The sequence below is a fragment of the Meriones unguiculatus genome, chromosome 5, assembly GCF_030254825.1.
Source record: "Meriones unguiculatus strain TT.TT164.6M chromosome 5, Bangor_MerUng_6.1, whole genome shotgun sequence".
NCBI classification, from domain to species: Eukaryota; Metazoa; Chordata; class Mammalia; order Rodentia; family Muridae; genus Meriones; species Meriones unguiculatus.
The window spans coordinates 116,644,216-116,660,995 of NC_083353.1; the positions used below are offsets into that span (position 1 = coordinate 116,644,216).

The 16,780-nt window shown below is 47.2% G+C and overlaps 1 protein-coding gene across 1 annotated transcript in view; it reads left to right on the forward strand.

Moving 5' to 3' along the window:
• The window catches only part of Cracr2a (calcium release activated channel regulator 2A), a 66,409-nt gene extending 52,063 nt beyond the window's left edge, over positions 1 to 14,346 (forward strand). The window contains exons 15-17 of the mRNA XM_021637068.2: positions 6,436 to 6,537; positions 8,880 to 8,956; positions 9,815 to 14,346. Of these exons, the coding sequence (XP_021492743.1) occupies positions 6,436 to 6,537; positions 8,880 to 8,956; positions 9,815 to 9,899 (264 nt within the window). The 3' untranslated portion in view covers positions 9,900 to 14,346. The remainder of the gene's footprint in view (positions 1 to 6,435; positions 6,538 to 8,879; positions 8,957 to 9,814) is intronic.
• The last annotated feature ends 2,434 nt before the right edge of the window (positions 14,347 to 16,780 follow it).

Consider the following 16,780-nt stretch of genomic DNA (forward strand, 5'->3'; position numbering starts at 1 on the left):
GCAGGGAGGAATCTTAAGGATCGTTGCAGACTTGGGCATGGGTTTAGCCCTCCCTTCTTCACACAGTCATGTGCTGAGCATTTGTGTGCCTCTCCCTGGTGGAAGGGGTTGTCAGCAGGTGCCTCACAGGACCCTTGAGTCATCCATGGGCTTAGACACCAGGCTGAGGTGCTAAATTGTACAGTGCTAACTTGGGATCATCGAAGTGTGGGTAATTTGTAGTTTGAGGCTTGTCTTTTAAAACAAGTTTGACAGAAGGTGTGGATGAACTCGAAAGGAACTCTCAGTGACACTGCCTGAGCGTTGGGCTCACCTGAACAACACTGATGTCAAGGCCTTCCCTATAAACAGACCAGTCCAGGGCCTAGACATTCTAAACAGAAACAAAAACAGCTGTCCAGGCAGTTTTGATTTTCAGCCGCCATAGCTCCCACCCCAAACAAGTCTCCCTACCTGGGAGTCTCCTGGGCGCGGGGCGAGGGGGCACTCACAGATACAGGAGGCATAGGGAATGAGATTTCAAATATCTACCAACTTTACAGGGAGCCCTGTGCTGCTATTCCACTCTCAGAATATCAAGGCTCTGAGTCATTTGCAAAGCACCCCAGACCCCTCACCAAGACATTGTTGAACCTGGGCCCAGTGCCCAGCACTCTGCACCTGAGAGGCTGGCCTAGGAGAGGCATCCAGTTCCACGGCCCAGGGTTCGGAGCAAGTGTAGGAGGCTGTGCTAAATGGTTGACTGTGTTGAAGGTGTGGAAAACAAGCATCATAGATGCAATTATTCCCCCCACCCATCCTTGAAAAGCTAAGTCATTCTGCCTTGGCAACCAGCAATCAGACGTGTCAGGTGATGGATTAAAACTTGACACCTAATTTGATCTGAGGGGAACTGAAAATAATAAGTACTTCATATTTGTGGAGAACCTTTCTTTCTTTCTTTCTTTTTTTTTTTTTTTTTTTTTTCCTTTCCAAAGAGCTCAAAGCACTTTTCCAACTCCCTCGCCTGGAGAAGGAGGGCGGGAGGACCTTTAATGACAGTGTTCAGGTCTTGAAGCCGTGTTATTAACTGAATGGTGGCCAGCTGTTCCCAATGCTTCCCCTACTCCCCCTCCCCTTCCACTTCCACCTGAAGCCCAGGGAACAAGGCCTTAAGTTGCTGTGTTTGCCATGAATGGGAAAGATGTGGTGTTGGGAGAGGTCACAGGGGAGGGAACAGGTGCTCAGGACAGGAGGCACAGCTCCCTGGAAAGGAAGTTCTTACTCTCTCAGCTCAGCCACTTCCTGGCCCTGACGCTTGGGCCAACCATTAACTGAGGGACAGGACCTTGTACTACTGGTCCCACTCAAATTCTACAATGCCTGGCATTGAAGTCCTAGGGGATCCATGAGCAAGCAGTGTAAATGAAAGGACTTGAGGGCCCTTCCAGCTTGAAGGAAGTCAGAAACCTCTCATATAAGAGAACTTCTAGAGACTTACTCTCTGGCTTTCATATTATAACAATAACATCTACAGAAATTGTATGTGAAGAAAACCTCATTTAGTCTACACTTTGGCAAGACCAAGGGTGTGACGCCAGGGCTGGCTTAGCTCTAGCAGAACCCTCTTAATTGTATTGCACCATGGTGGCGCTCACCATGGTGGAAGGTGGGATGGGGGGAGGTCAGAAAATGGAAGGTCCAGGCTTGCTCTTTTGTGACAACTCTCTGACAAGAACTAACCAGAACCAGGTAGTGGCGGCAGCGCACACCTTTAATCCCAGCACTTGGGAGGCAGAGGCAAGCAGATCCCTGTACGTTTGAGGTCAGGGTGAGTACCAGGATAGCCAAGGTAGAGGAACGCTGTCTCAAAAACAAACAAACAAACCAAAAAGAACTAACCAGAGACTCTTGAGAACCACCTCACTCCCTTCTAAGTGACCTCCTGCTAGGCTCCATTTCTCCCACCTTCATCACACTGAGAACAGAGAGTCCTTGAGGATCAGTCTCTCAAACGAAGAACAGCAGTGCCCTGTGTGATGAAATGGCTCTGCCCTTGTGATCCTCTTCTGCCTCACCCTCCTGGCTCTCCCTGCTCCAGGGCAGCTCCAACCCTGCCTGCAAGCCTTGTTCAAAAGATGCTTGAGCTTGGCCCAGCCATAGTCCATCATGACTGGACTGGGGGACTTTAGGAAGTCAAAGCAAACAGGGTCTCCTGCCAGCTCTGCGTCCCCAGCCCACAGGCCATCTCATCACCACTAGGAGTCTGGATCTAACTATTCCAACTTGGAGAAGAAAGCAGCTGCACAAACTGGATATCTGAAGATTCCCCGAGAATCTGTATCAGGCAGAGGACACAGACCTGGGCACAGCAATACGGGCCAGCATGTGTGTCCCCCCCCCCCCCCCCGAAGTCCAAGCTATAAATCTCCAATGTCTGTTCTGCTTATTGAACTTCGAATTTAGTTTTTGGTTTTTTTTTTTAATTAAATTTTAATTTTTTCTTCACAATTTATTCATTATGTATCTTGAATGAAGCCTTCTCCCTCAGCTCCCCCAGTCCCACTTCCCTCATCCCCGTCCCCTAGTCCACTGAAAGGGGGAGTTCTCCACTATTGCCATCTGCCCATAGCTTCTTAAGTCTCATCAGGACTGCCTGGATCCTCTTCCTCCACGGCCTGATGGTTTTTGGTTTTTTGTTTTTTTTTTTTAAGCATCAACTTAGCACCATATAGTAAAGCCTATACATTAAGGAAATAAAAAGTGGATGGAAAGGTGCATCCACATATACCAGCATCTCTGAGCTAAACAAACACCAGGCACACACACACACACACACACACACCTACTTTGGAGAACAAAGAAAGGAAGTGACTTGTGCAAAGGCACCCACAGCTTGAGACACACAGCAAGAACTGGGGCCAGGGCTCTGCTGTCGCATTGTGCTTCTCTCTTCACGTGGCCTGTGCTAGAATCTGCTAATTCACAGGGACATTTGTCTCCTTCCCAGGCCTTCTTACTCCAGTCTCAAAGCAGAATGATTTTTCAACCATAGAGGATCTGGCCCACTTCCCTCTCCCTTCGTGGTTGCAAGTGAAATCTCAGCCTGCGATCTTTGTCCTTGGTGACAATGTACAGCAGGAAGCAAAAAATAGTAGTTTGATTTCCAACCCCCCCCCCATTCCAAGTTGAACTTGAAGTGCTGGCAGTTTAAAATGAACTCTACAAATAAATCTTGTTTTGACTCATAGTCCAGGGGGTGGATAAATATGGAAACCCTCAAGATATAATTTTGCAGTTTTTTTTTTTTTTTTTTTTCTTAGCATAACGGCATGCTTTAATGTGCTGAGGAAAAAAAAAAATTCTGGCCCCAGAGAAATAGCAGAATTCTCCAGCTAAGTGCTTTTGCATGCCTCCAGCAAGCTGATAGTCACACACATTTGCTCGAGTGTGCATGCACACACACACACACACACACACACACACACACACAACCCAGCAGCTGCATACCCCGGGCTGCTGCTGATTGACAGTCCTCTGCTTGGAGTTGACAGCTCTTGTTCTGTAAAGTTAGAGATGAATGATTTTAAATTCCAACAAATCTATCTTCCGTCACGCTCAAACACAGAGAGAGGCAGCCGTGACAATCAAAGGTGTGGCGAGATTTCTCTGTTAGAACATTCTAGAACAGAGAATTTTTCAGGAAGCCTCTTTGAAAGATCCGAGACTAGAGACTCGGAGAACAGAAGCTACTGGAGGAGTCATCCAGAGGGAAGGTGGCAGCACCCAGTCTCCTAAGGACAGGTTGAGTGCCCAGCCAGTGAGCTAAGAGCTCTAAGGACAGGTTGAGTGCCCAGCCAGTGAGCTGAGAGCTCTAAGGATAGGTTGTGTGCCCAGCCAGTGAGCTGAGAACTGTCAGACTGTCCTGTGGTGTATATTCTGGGATTCTAGAACATTATCAATGACAGAGGGCACGGTGGACCTACTCGCCAATGTCTCCCAGGCTTAGTAGAGGTGCACTTTCGAAAAGAAGTGTCAGGCTGGAGGCTTCACCCAGCTGGAGAGTGCCGGCGTTGCATGGGAAAGGGCCATCATTCCATTTCCTGCACCAAAATAAATTAAGGTAATGATAAACCTAAAAGCAGAGTGTTGCAACACCTAACATATGATGTTGTCCCTTTGTACCAAGTAGTATAAGACAGGCAGAAAACCTACTTAGAAATAAGCAAGGCATAAACTTCAGGCAGGAAGTTCAGGAGTCAGGCAGGATCACAAGACGGACATCCAGGCCAAGCCTCCTCATTTCTCTGTGGGTGATGGGGCCAGGGTGACAAGGACTGGCCGCTTGTCACAGTTAGCACCCCCTCGGGCCCTGTGTGGTCTCATCTACCCTGGAGCTTGGCCTTGTCCTCTCTTTTCAGGGAGACCCACAGAGGGGAAGCGAGTTGTCCAGAGTGTGTGTGCAACGGACAAGCAAGCAAAGGATGGAAGTGGGGTGCAGCTGGGCGCTTGACTTAGTTCTCTGCTCTTTCTAAACCCGCCTCTTTCTCTGTCTAGGAATAGCTCTCAAAGAAGTTTGCCCTTCTCCCCCAGAGCAGCGGTGCTGTTTGCTCTGCAGAGGGAACATACCAGGCTTGAGGCTTGGGCCCCACCTCATCCTACTCAGACATTCAGTGTCCATCACCTCCTTGGCCAGGAAGGAAGTTGGAGCTGTGACCCGTCCCACCTACTAATAAGACCAGGGCTGGAGTCTAGGTCTGATGCTCATATTTTCAGAGATTCCATATCAAGAAATCGCACAAGCCTTAGTCATCCCTCACAGAGAAGTCTACAAATATATCTTTCTCGTGTGCTCTAAACAGCAAAGCCTTTTGGCCCAGTTCCCATCGTCCTCCTCTTTCCTTCCTTTTATGTGAAAAACTCTTTGCATAAGTATTCTGCTCCCTGTGCAGCCATGGGATGGATTGGGGCATTCCCATGAACTAACACTCAGCTCATATGGAGCCCAGCTGTCTGTATATGCTGTTAACTGGCTTTCTCCCTTTGGAATAATTGAATGATGGTACACTTTATTTATCACCTACCCGTGTGATTTCCTTTATTTTGGTGGGTCAGAAGACAGGAGTCATCATTGTGAACACAAATTACTCTCTTCCCAGAGGGTGCCATTTTTAGAGTGTTCTGTTTAGTAATATAGCAAGCTGCAGAGCTTTTGCTAGAAGTGTGACTCTGGGCCAAAAGGTCAGAGAATGATGGACCTGTGTACTAAGTGGCCTTCATCTCTCTCACTTTGTGGCCAAATGTTCCTTTGTGCTCCTCCATGCCTGATGTCCCCAATTAGCAAATGAGAATTTCTCTCTCCTACTGAACTGCAGTAAAAACAAATGTGCGGATTAAGGAAACATGGAGGATTTAATTTCAGAGGTAATTGCATTTAAACTTTAAAACAGGTGTTTTGATCAGACTTACTTTAGCCGTTTGCGTGAGATGCTGAGGTAAAGCAGTGAGACTTCTGGCAAAGCCATAACTTAGGCTTATACACGTCAGATATTCCACAGTCCCTCTATTTAGCAAAACATTTAGCTGCAGTGAATAACTATTCGTTACCAAATTATGATTAAAAGTCCCTAATTAAGTATTTCATGAAGTAAAAATAACAACCTTAATGTGAATACTACTGTATTTGCTCGCCGCATGGCTGTGAGTCCTAGACCCATAGGTCTGCCTTTGGGGGTGTACATGTAGTATCCCCTTTTTGCAGAAAGGACAGAGTCCCCAGGATATGGCTGATACCCCACAGGCACCACAAGAGCAAACACAGTTGTCAGCTTGTGTGAAATCATCACTTCTGGCCAGAGAAGTGCATCTGCCATGGCACCTAGCTCATCCTTAAGCCAGCCCTTCTTAGGAGTCAAAGCTCCCAGCAGCATGAGGCCATAGTGCCTGCCCCCAGTTGGGCTCACAAGCCACTTATGGCGCTCTTTGGCCCAGTACCATGACTCAGGTTTGGATGTCCCCTCAGGGAGCTCACGTGTCACAGAAGCTCAAGATCCCACTTCTCATCCAAGCAAGCACAGCTCAGCTCCAACCTCCACTGACTAATATCGTAGGTTCTTTTTCTCTGGTTTGTTAGACTGTGTCTGGTCGCTTAGCAAGGTTCTCCATGGTACTGAAAGTCATTGAGGGAATGAATGCTTGGTGTCCTCAGCACAAATGGGAAGTCAGTGTGCTTTATACAAGAGCCAAAGAGGGTGGTGAAAGGAGACAGATCATTGCATGGACAAGGGCTTGGGGGAGGGGAGAAACAGAGACAGACCCTTAGAAGGCAGGAATCTCACTCTCTGTTGCTGAGCTCTCTGTCACATGAGCCTGGGTCTTTCCAGGCAGCCCTGTGAGCCTGTTGTCTGGCATCATCCAGAGAGGCTTCTCTCAGTGGAGGGATGATCTTTTCTACAGGAAGCTGTGGGAGACCAAATTCCTGTTCTGCTGCTGGGCAACAAACTGGACAATGAGAAGGAGCGGGAAGTCCCTCGGGGCCTGGGAGAGCAACTCGCCAAGGTAAAAACCCCGATATTTCCCTCTTCCCGGATAGGGTAGGAACCTTCAGCACTCAGGAATAAGGCCAAGAGCCTTGGTGGGAACTTGTGGAAGCCCTATTGAAGGGAAGCAGTTGAGCAGATGGGTGTCTTGGAGTAGTGGGAATGACTCGGGTCCTGTGTATGTAGAATGGCAGAGAGAGGCACTGATTTACAATGGCACTGCTTGGGGAGCACCAGGTAGGAGGACTGTGCTAAAGCCTCTTATGTGGAAGATGGAATTCCAAATCCTAACAAAGCAGGAGACTCTTCCTTCTACTCTTTCTCCGATACTGGAATCCCACCATCTGAATCTCTACCTGATCACCTTTGAGGATGAAAACCTCCCCATCCACCAGGCCGCAGTGTGGACCACTCTGCTGCAGAACGTTTTTGATATGAGACGGAGCCTCAAAGCTGAGAACTGGAGGAAAAAACTCAAGGGAGGCACTGGAAAGTCTCAGAAGCCTTTTAGCCCATGAACAGGACCAGCAGGGCCCATAGGAAGTGGGAGGGGCGGATCACACTCCTCCTGAGGCTCCTTTTTTGCCTCTGGTTTCATGGATCTGTGTACCTAAGGGGAAGGGTGCCTAGCAGCCCTGTGCTTTATGACTCTTGAACTCCTTACGCAAAACAGGGCTTAACCTCAGAGCCTGAAATGAGCACAGATGGTAGGAACCAAAGGAGAAGGATGGTGAAGGGCCTGACTGGTGTCCGAGTAGGGTCACTGGGCAGTCACATACATATCCATCATCCTGAAATCTAAATGCTTTGAAGATAAGAGGGCCTTTTTTTCTTTTTCATTCCATCCAGCAGGAAATCTGACTTGAGGCTGTTTGTGGACTTTATCTCACTTCTAGTGAGTATACAAATGTCTCATTGAAGAAATATTAATGTACTTGATTATAGGGTGCTGTCCCAGACCCACTGAGGATATTATATTATACATAGTGTATATGTGCATTGCCTTCCTGAAATTAAAAACTTTGAATTTCCAAATAATCTAGATAAAAATATTTCAGCAGACCCAAATTATGATCATTACATCCAATTTTTTATGTTCTCTCTCTTTCATTTTTGGTCCTATTTTTGTATTACAGCAAAATCTCATATCTCTCAGGCTGACCTTGAACTCTGATCTTCCTGTTTCTACCTTCAAGTGCTGGGATTACAGATATGTGCCACCATGCCCTATTTATGCAGTGCTAGGGATCATGCTCAGGGCTTCACACATACCACGCAAGGATTCTATCAAATGAGCTATACCCTCTAATTTATATATATAATTTTTCTTTTCAATTGGTTAAAAGAAACCATGGAGACAGAACTCAGTTGAATGATTTCAGGTATGGTAACGGTAGGATCAAGCAGTTGAAGCTGGCAGGCAAGTCATGTCTTCCAAGTCTAGGTTCTGGGCCTTTCTGTTTGCACCTCCATCCTTGGAGTGGCTCCTCCTCTGGCCTCCTCCAAGAGTCAGTGTTGGGCAGACAGCAGACAGTACGATCTGAAGCATGTGGGTCCCGGGGGCACAGGCTGGACCTGGGCCTCTGGGTGTGGATGAAGAGAGCTGAGCTGGAAGCTGCTGTTCTCAAAGCCTCCTGAGCTACCGTCTTCGTTGTGCCTCGCTCACCTGGCCCCAGTCACCATAGGCAGGAACCTCCAAAGAGCATCCGAACAGAGCTCAGTTCCGCCAGCACTGTTGTCATGAAGCAAGCAACCTATTAGTGGAGGTGATCAGTGGACATGGAGTCCTTGGCCAAGATCCGCCATGTACCCAGCACCACCTCTGCCTAATGAGCGATGGAGAGTTGCCCTATAAGCCTCTTCTCACAGCCTGGACAGCCAGAGTACAGCCTTACTGGAGCCCTAAGACTTCTGCCCAAGATCCATAGAGGAGCAGTGTCCTGTGACAGCTACTTTAGGGGAGCCTTGCTGTTCGTTAAGGGCCTGCCCTGAGCAGACATGCCTCCTTGTCTCTCTAGACTCAGTTCTCCTGCCTGGAAAGTGGAAACAGTGTTGTCTACCCTGGCCTTTCTACATGCTTCAAAGGCAGATGTGAACCTGAAATAGGCAAGTGCATTCTTGACAGGGCTTCAAGAAACCGTAAAGCACAAGGCCACACTAGGTTGTTGTGACATTGTTATAGTTTGCTGATAGCTACACAGAGAACTAACACCTATTAAAGGCCAGAGGAGAAAGAAGCAAAGCAGGTCAGGAGAGGAGACAGAGACTGTAGGTAGAGGCAGAGGGCGCTCTCCTCAGCTTCCTTCCGTTCCCCATCTCCTTCAGTTCCCTCTGCTTATTCTCTCTGCTCTGTGATTCCAGGAGAACAATTTGATCTTCTATGAATGCAGTGCCTGTTCGGGTCACAACACCACAGAGTCCCTGCTCCACCTGGCCAGGTAGGAAAGGTAGCCAGTGAGTGACAAAGTGACACATGCTGCTTAGCCCAGTGGCTGTCCACCCAGCGATACCTACCCACCCTCCCTAAGCCCCATTCACGCTATATCTGAGCGTCTTTTCTTGCCTTTCTGAGCCCCAAAGTGTGGGTACAACTAGGACTCAATGGGGGAACTTTGGGTGACAAAGCCAGCCTTCTGGAACAGTCACAAAGGGAAGAAAAATGTCAGCTCTACTGCGATCCCCTTCAGTCTCAGAGGCTGCCATTTGCCCAGAAAATGCACCTGCAGAGCATTCTATCTGAAGACCCCTTTAGCACTGGCTGATATCACAATGGTATTGGTTAAAGGGAAATAAGTGCAGTTTATAATGCAGGCTCTCGGGGTGGAGAATGAGGAACCAGTAAGAGGTGGGGCTGTGAGGAAATGAAGCAAGCAAGGAACCCACATAAAGGTGAACTCGGCGCTGAAAGGACTAGTTACATAGATCCATTCCCCGAGAGCCTGCCTACACCAAAAATTAGAAAAATCAAACCACACCAGGAGCCTTTTCAGTTCTCAAGCTTCTGTCCATCCCTCCATTCAGCAAGTACAGAACGTTGCCTGTATTAAACTCAGCACTCATTCGGGGGGCATATGAAAATGTTTGACTTTGAGTGGTTAAGATTCAAGAACAAGTCTTCTTTGTATTAGAGAGCCTATGGGTTATGACATATACTGAGGGGGAAAGTTCTAGACCTTTCTCTGCCATTGACTCACTGACCACATTGGGAATGTAAGAAGCCCAGGGCCAGCCCCGAGCCTAGCAGTTTCTCTGCCGATGACACCATCTTCTTTTTCCCCCAACCTCACTCTGCTCAGGTTCCTCAAGGAGCAAGAGGACACAGTGAGGAAGGACATCATTCAGGTTGGTCCCCCTGCCAAGAAGAAATCCTGCTGTGGCTGACAGTAGACCCTCCCCAGCCTTCCTACCCATGCCCATGGTCACCTTCATCCAAAAGTCCTCTGAAGCCCAAGGTCACACGACTACTTGAACCAGCACTTGGGCTCCTATGCAGCAACACCCAGCAAAGCCCATCCTGCCTTGCCCTTGTTGGTTACTTGCCTCCCCTAATGGAAGGAAGCACGTGCAGCCAGGAAGCCTACATTTTCTGTATCTTAAAATCTGCTCCCCCCTTGTCTTCTACACCCCAATACCCACTTCTGTTCCCCTTCCTCCAGTGTGATTTTCTGGAAGAAAGGAGCAGATGGGCTTTTCCAGAAAAGTCACCACGTGCCTTCTCCACCTCCCTTCTCCTCTTTCCATGCCCTCAGGAGTCTCTGCACTGTGGTTGCCATGGCAACCATACAGGGGCAATTTGCTGCTTCTTGAAGGCCCAAGATGTGCCATTTGGGTGATGCTGGGGTAGCCTGTCTTGTGTCAGCCCCCGTTCTCCAGAAACCAGAGAGCTGCTCTTGCCACAATGTCGTGGACCATGAGACATTTGAGTGTCTGCTCCAGCTCCCAGGGCTCTCTCTGCTTCTCCCTGAGTTCCTGAATTACAAGCTTCACAGCCTCTCCCAGAAACACTGTGCCCCCTGGATCTGTGCCTGTGGGTCTCTGCAGGGTACTTCTTAATGACCCTGCAACCCTGACTCCAGGGTGAACAGTGGGTGACAACTCCATGCCTGGAGTTACACTGCAGACATACTTCATACTTAAGTTTCACAAGGAAAACCTTAAAGGGAGGCCATCTAGGGCTAAAAAATGGTAGCCAGTCCTGGAGGTTCTAAATAAGACATGTTTTACACATGAAAGACATTTTCTGAGGGTTTCTCCAAATACCTCTTGGGAAAATCACACTTGATTATTGACGGAGTACATTGACAGGCAGGTATGGTGTGGGGGGTGTCCAACACTAAGTTTATAACTATTGGCTTCTTTTTATTTCATTTGTCTCTAATCCCAGGAGACTATATTGTTTTTAAAGATGTCACTGTGATATTGACAGTTTGGTAGTGCTCGAGAAATGAGCTGCCTGTAGCTGCTGGCTTCAGCAGAGGGCGCTTGGATTCAGGAGATGACCTGAATCCTCCAAGGGCCTGTTTTCCTGCTCCTGGCCAGCACTGAATGGATGGCTGGGTCCTAGATGGGACATCCTTGTCCTAGACAAAAGATAAGATAAAAAAGATCACAAAGGTTGCTTTTGACGAATGATTGATGTTCAGAGTGTGTAGCAGAGAAGACAGGCACCAGCTCCAGGGAAACTAGGTGGCCCACACCCAAAAAGTGAAGCTCACTAAGAGGGCAGGATATTAGGGAAAAACCTCCACTCTGCCAAAAACAGAGGGAGAAACAGCGAGCTAGAGTTTCTAGGTAGGCTTTACAGCCTCTTCTCCAAGCCCCTCAAAGAACAAGAGGCCCATAGTCACCAGGCACATGCCTACCTGCTTTTGGCACGCTCTTCTTTTTTTCTGATCTAGCATTTGCAGGGGGCCGAGAACCAGTGGAGAATGCTTAACAGAATCCACACCTGCGTGCCTTGAGGAAGTTCATGATCTCCTCAGGCCTGCTCCCATCCCATCAGTTAAAGATGGGGTAGAGTCATTGTCCTTCGAAGGCTGGCTCCGGAATCAGATCGGAGAACGTTCTTAAGAAACAACTTTCCGTAGGGGAAGGGCGATGGTGGTAGTTACATTTGTGCTCTGAAGCATGCAAAATCTGTATAGGAGCCACTCAGACATGGTGCTCACTCCATGTGTTGGGTGGGCTGGGCAGGTACAAGGTAGGATGGCCATGGAGAGGGTGGCCAGCTCATCTGTTTCTCAGCAACCAAGAGAGGGGACTGGGATTCATAGAGCAAGCAGGCCCTACCTGTATCTCCTGGGTCTGCAGATGCCTTAATGCCCAGAACTGTCTCTACTAAGGATATCATTCTTATTCAAAAACAAAGTGCCTTGATGGGTTTGGAGGAGAGAGGGAGAACACTGATGCCTTTGGACATGTGTCCATGATTCTTCAGAGGCCCAGGAGTAGGTAGGAAACAGGCACAAGGAGACTTAGGTTGCCTCTTTCTAGAGCCCCACTATAAAGGAAAGAGAAGGATGTGGGCTTCAGCGGGCCCCTGGGAGTCCCTTGTCCCCATCTCTCAGCTTTCCCTCTTCCCATTTTGTTTTGTTTAAATACTGTATGGATCTGAGCCATCCTCAAGGGCTCCCTCCGGCCCAGGGACTGGCAGAGTATTCAGAAGAACCTCTGTTTCCATCCCATTTGCATCCCTGTTGATTACCCAGCTTTCTTTGCTCATTTATCATAGACTGAAAGTTCTCATGTCTTGCAATGGCTGTGAAGAACTCAGCACAGTCCCCAGTACTTGATAGGTCTTGGTTAACTGGAGCTTCGTTTCATTGGTAGCGTGGCCAGCCCACTTTCCAGTCTTCCGCCCTGAGTCGGCACAATTACTGGCACCAGCTCATTTGAACATCTCTCTGCTCAGGCCGTTGTCTGGGTTCCGGGTCAGAGCTGACTTTGCTCTTGACCTTACAGTCATTTGTTCCCATGGACTCCCAGGAGTCCTGGGTTTCCTGCCAGGGTCTATAACCCAGCAGTAGCCCTTGCTGATTCCAGGCGCCAGGCTCTCCCTCTCTTGTCATTTTCCATAATGGGGACAGCGGCTGAGACCCGGGGCCAGCCCCTGGCTGTTTACCTATGCGAGACCCCGGCTCATGCGGTCCCGCAGCTCCTGCACCCTCTTGCCCTTAGCTGACTCATGCTTCTTTGGGTCTCTGCCACCCAAAACCCCAGGTTGCCAAAGCAGGACGTCCAGCACCAAACCAGTGTGGCATGTGATTCGTTCCTGCTTAAGGTCTGAATCTTTCAGCCTTTGGGATATTTGGTGTTCCCCTGTGACAAGCTGTCTCTCCCTTCTTACCTTTCGCAATCTCTCAGTCCCATTCTTTACCCAATTCTGGACTCCTCACTCTCCCAGGAGCTCTCTCTAGCCATACTTATTAACTTCGCCAAATGGCTCAACTGTCTCCGCAGTGAGCAGTGCCCCGAAGGGTCTAAGACCAGCCTCAAGTAAGGTGCTAACGAAAGTGGTGGCTCTGGGGCTCCCACTTCCTTTAACAAAGGGCTCCGAGAGAAGCAGAGAGGCAGTGCTTCCGGTCAAACAAATGAGCTGCTAGTGGTAGAACTATAAGCTGCTCTAGGGTTGTGGGGGTCATATATTTGAGACCATGCTGCCTTTCTCTCTGCTTCTCTCAGAGCTCTGTTTGCCTCGTGCATTGAGAGCTCCACTGTGGGTTGAAATATATTTGAACTGTGGCATCTTCAGTATGCAGTGGCTTCCTTTGTCTTCAGTAACAAATTTTTGTCTTAAGGTCTGTTTTGTGGTCCCTCTTTTGTATTCGGTTTACATGGTGTATTTTTCTTTCACCTTCCAACCTGTGTATCTCTAAAGAGAGTCTCTGAAACACACCATATGGTTGGCTCATTTTTTTTAAATTATATTTTCCAGTATTTTTATTGGAAATTTTCGTTTTGATTTTTAAGAAAGGATTATGTCTGCATATATATATCTATATGTAATTTCTTTGTTTTTCCATCAGTACCTTCTTTTCTATTAAATGGATATTTTTCTCATTCATCATTTAATTATCTTACCTGATTTATTTTAAAAATAAATCTTCTTGGTATTTGCAATGAGGGTTATCATGAACATTTCAATTTGTAACAATATATTTGGATCAATAGCAACTTAATTATAATAAGATATAAAACTCTGATTTTGTATAAATCTGTTCTCATCTCCTTTATGTTGATATATATTATCAGCAATTATATTTTTATACCTTCTGAATCTGTCATGCAGATTTATAAGTATTGCTTTATGCATTCATCCTTTAGTTTGTCCTTTAGCGGTCGTTATAAGTGGTCAAAGTGCAGAGAATATGTGTCAACAGAATGCTCGTTTATAAAAGGGATGTCTGTATCTCACCCTGACCCCAAATTCAAGGACCATCACAGAAGAGAGGGTGATAAGATTGTAAGAGCCAGAGGTTGGAGAGGGCTGGGTCAAAACAGCATCTTCTGAACATGGCAGGACCACTTCACTCATGAGCTCACAGCAGCTGTGGTTGCCTCTACAAGACCTGCACAAGATCAAGCAAGTCAACCTCCCAGCATAGGGCTGAGGGTGCTCAGGAGCTCCTGCCCTCAGCTAGGAGCCACTGATGGCTTCTGGGGAGGGAGAATCAGTTTTCTTTAAGGGTGTGGCCCCTGGAGGGTCAACCATGCTCCAGTGGAGGGCCTACATCCATGAATATATGAGTGATAGTAATCGGACTCAGTTATTAAAAACACAAAAAGGACAAGAAATTGGGAGAGAGTATTGAGAGTGGGGAATGGGTTTGGGGGAAGTTGGGGAGGAATGGAGGTGAATTTGATTAAAAACATATGTATGTATGAAATCAAAGAATAAAAATATTTTATAATTAAAAGTGCATTTATGTTCTTTCCTATTTAACTGTATAATTTTACCGGGGTCCTTTATTCCCTCATGTTTATTCATATTATTTGGCTTTCTTGTGTTCTCCTGAAGACTCCCTTTACTGCTTCTCAGAGGAACATACCTACTAAATGAAACTCTTTCCGTTTCTATTTATCTGGAAATATATTAGTTTACCCTTAGTTTGGGGGGTATAGTTTTACCAGATACAAATTTTCAGTTGACTTTCTTTTCTCCTTCAGCACTGTGGCTATGGCATCCCACTGCTTCTGGTGCCCATGGTTTCTGGTATGAAATTAGCTTAGTCTCACTGAGGATCCCTTGTAGGACATGCCGCTTTCCCATTTGTGCTTTCAAAGTTCTTCCATCTTTTATGGTTGGATTCTGATGTCCTAAATGGATCTCTTTCAATACATTCTGCCTGCATGCTGTTGAGGTTCTTGAGTGGTTGACTAGGTTGGTGGTTTTCGTAAGTTTGAGAAGGTTTCTGCCACTGTTTCTTCACATGTCTTCTGTGCTTCAGGAGCTCCCATTATGCAGAGTTGGTAGTTCTTGATAGTTCCATGGGTCTTTGAAGTTCCATTCATTTCTCTTCATCCCATTTTCTTTGCGTTCCTCAGTCTGGAGAACTTCAACTGGCCTGTCTTCAACATCACTGATTCTTTCTTCTGTCTGATCAACTAAAGATTTTATGTGCATTTTGTATACATTATATGTGCAGTTATGTCCATGTCTTGGTTGACTTCCTTTGCTTAGTAAGGTATGATTCACCCTTTCTTCTAGTTCCTTGGGCATGGCTTCCCCTAGGTCATTTGGGCATAATTAAAATGGCTTACATTTAGGGTGGCAAGATAGCTTAGTAGATAAAAGCACCTGCCACAAAGTTCCGATGATTTAAGTTTGAGCCCAGGAATCCATGGTGCAAGGAAAGAACCAGCTCTTGGAAGTTATCTTCTGACCTCCATATTGCATGTGTGGCATTTGTGCACTCCAGATACACACACACACACACATACACACACACACACACACACACACTGGATAATAATAATAATGCATAAATATTTTTAAAAATAGCTTAGATTTAAAGTCTCAAATCTAAGTCTGCAAAAGAAAAAAAATCCTTCCTTCTCTATAGTGCATGGATGTATAATACAGTAGGAATCTGGTCTCGTCAGCTCCACCTCTGGGCTCGTGCCCAGAGTATCTCCTCTCTTCCGCATTGAACAAGGGAAGCTAGCACTCTGACATGTGAAACTTTGCGCTCCAACTGAGCTCCTAGAAGCCCTTGGTGAGGTGAGCTCCCCAAGGAAGTATTCAGTCCCTTGGGTAGGAGAAGGGACATCGGTGGCCTCACACTGCCCTGTGCCCCCTGCATCAGAGACCACGCCAAGCTCTGCTAGGAGAGGACAGGTGTGGAAAGGCCAAAAATCCGATCTGAAGTTTGAAGAATAAAAGGCAGTTTACTGCAAAATAATGAAAGCATCTAAAAGCGTGCTGAGTCTCATCCTTAAGTGACTGTTGCTTAGAATCAAAGCCCCTTAGATGGCTTCTGGGTCTGGCCTTGCCCCTTGGAGCATGACACCTCTCTGCTCTTCATGCTCAGCCAGGATCCACAGGATTTGACTTTGTTAGTCAGCCCCTTCCTCCCGGATGGATGAGATGATGCAAGAGCTGCCTGAGTCTCCAGCGGGCCTACCTCGCCACCTCTGTTGGTGTTTCTGTTAGCAGTCATGCTCATTACCACACTGAAGAACCTCCTGCTTGATTCAGTGGGGCCAATTTAATCAAAATGTCCTACTTAGGAGAACATTGCTGGGAATGTTAGGATTTTGGGAAACCATATGGTGCTTGGCAGAGGACCTGAAATCAATGCGGAATCCAAGGAGCCCAGGTGAGGTGTTGCCATTTATCATCCTGGCTGAATCCGGCCCAATAACTGACCCTTGTTCCTAGCCGGGACTTCATCAAGGCTGTGGCTCAGATCCAGAGGGGGTATGCGCAGGCACTTGTCATAGTACCAGGAAGCGCCTCTCCCTACAAATGAGGACTCTGAGGACCAGTGAGGCCTGTGCCATCATGATGAATTATAGCTGGGTCCATCTGACCTATAAAAAATACAACTCATAAAAACGCTGTACTACTAAGCAAAAAATACCGGAAGACTACAGACAGGGGCATGGGATTGCCACTTTTAATATGGAAACAAGGACTGGAATACACGGGTACGCTATGGGTTTCATTGTGGAGTTTGGAAATGTGGCTATGGAAAAGTGATTCATTAAGGAGGTCCACTAGGCCAAGTGCAGTGTTAGGTTCTGCTTCAACGCGCATGGAC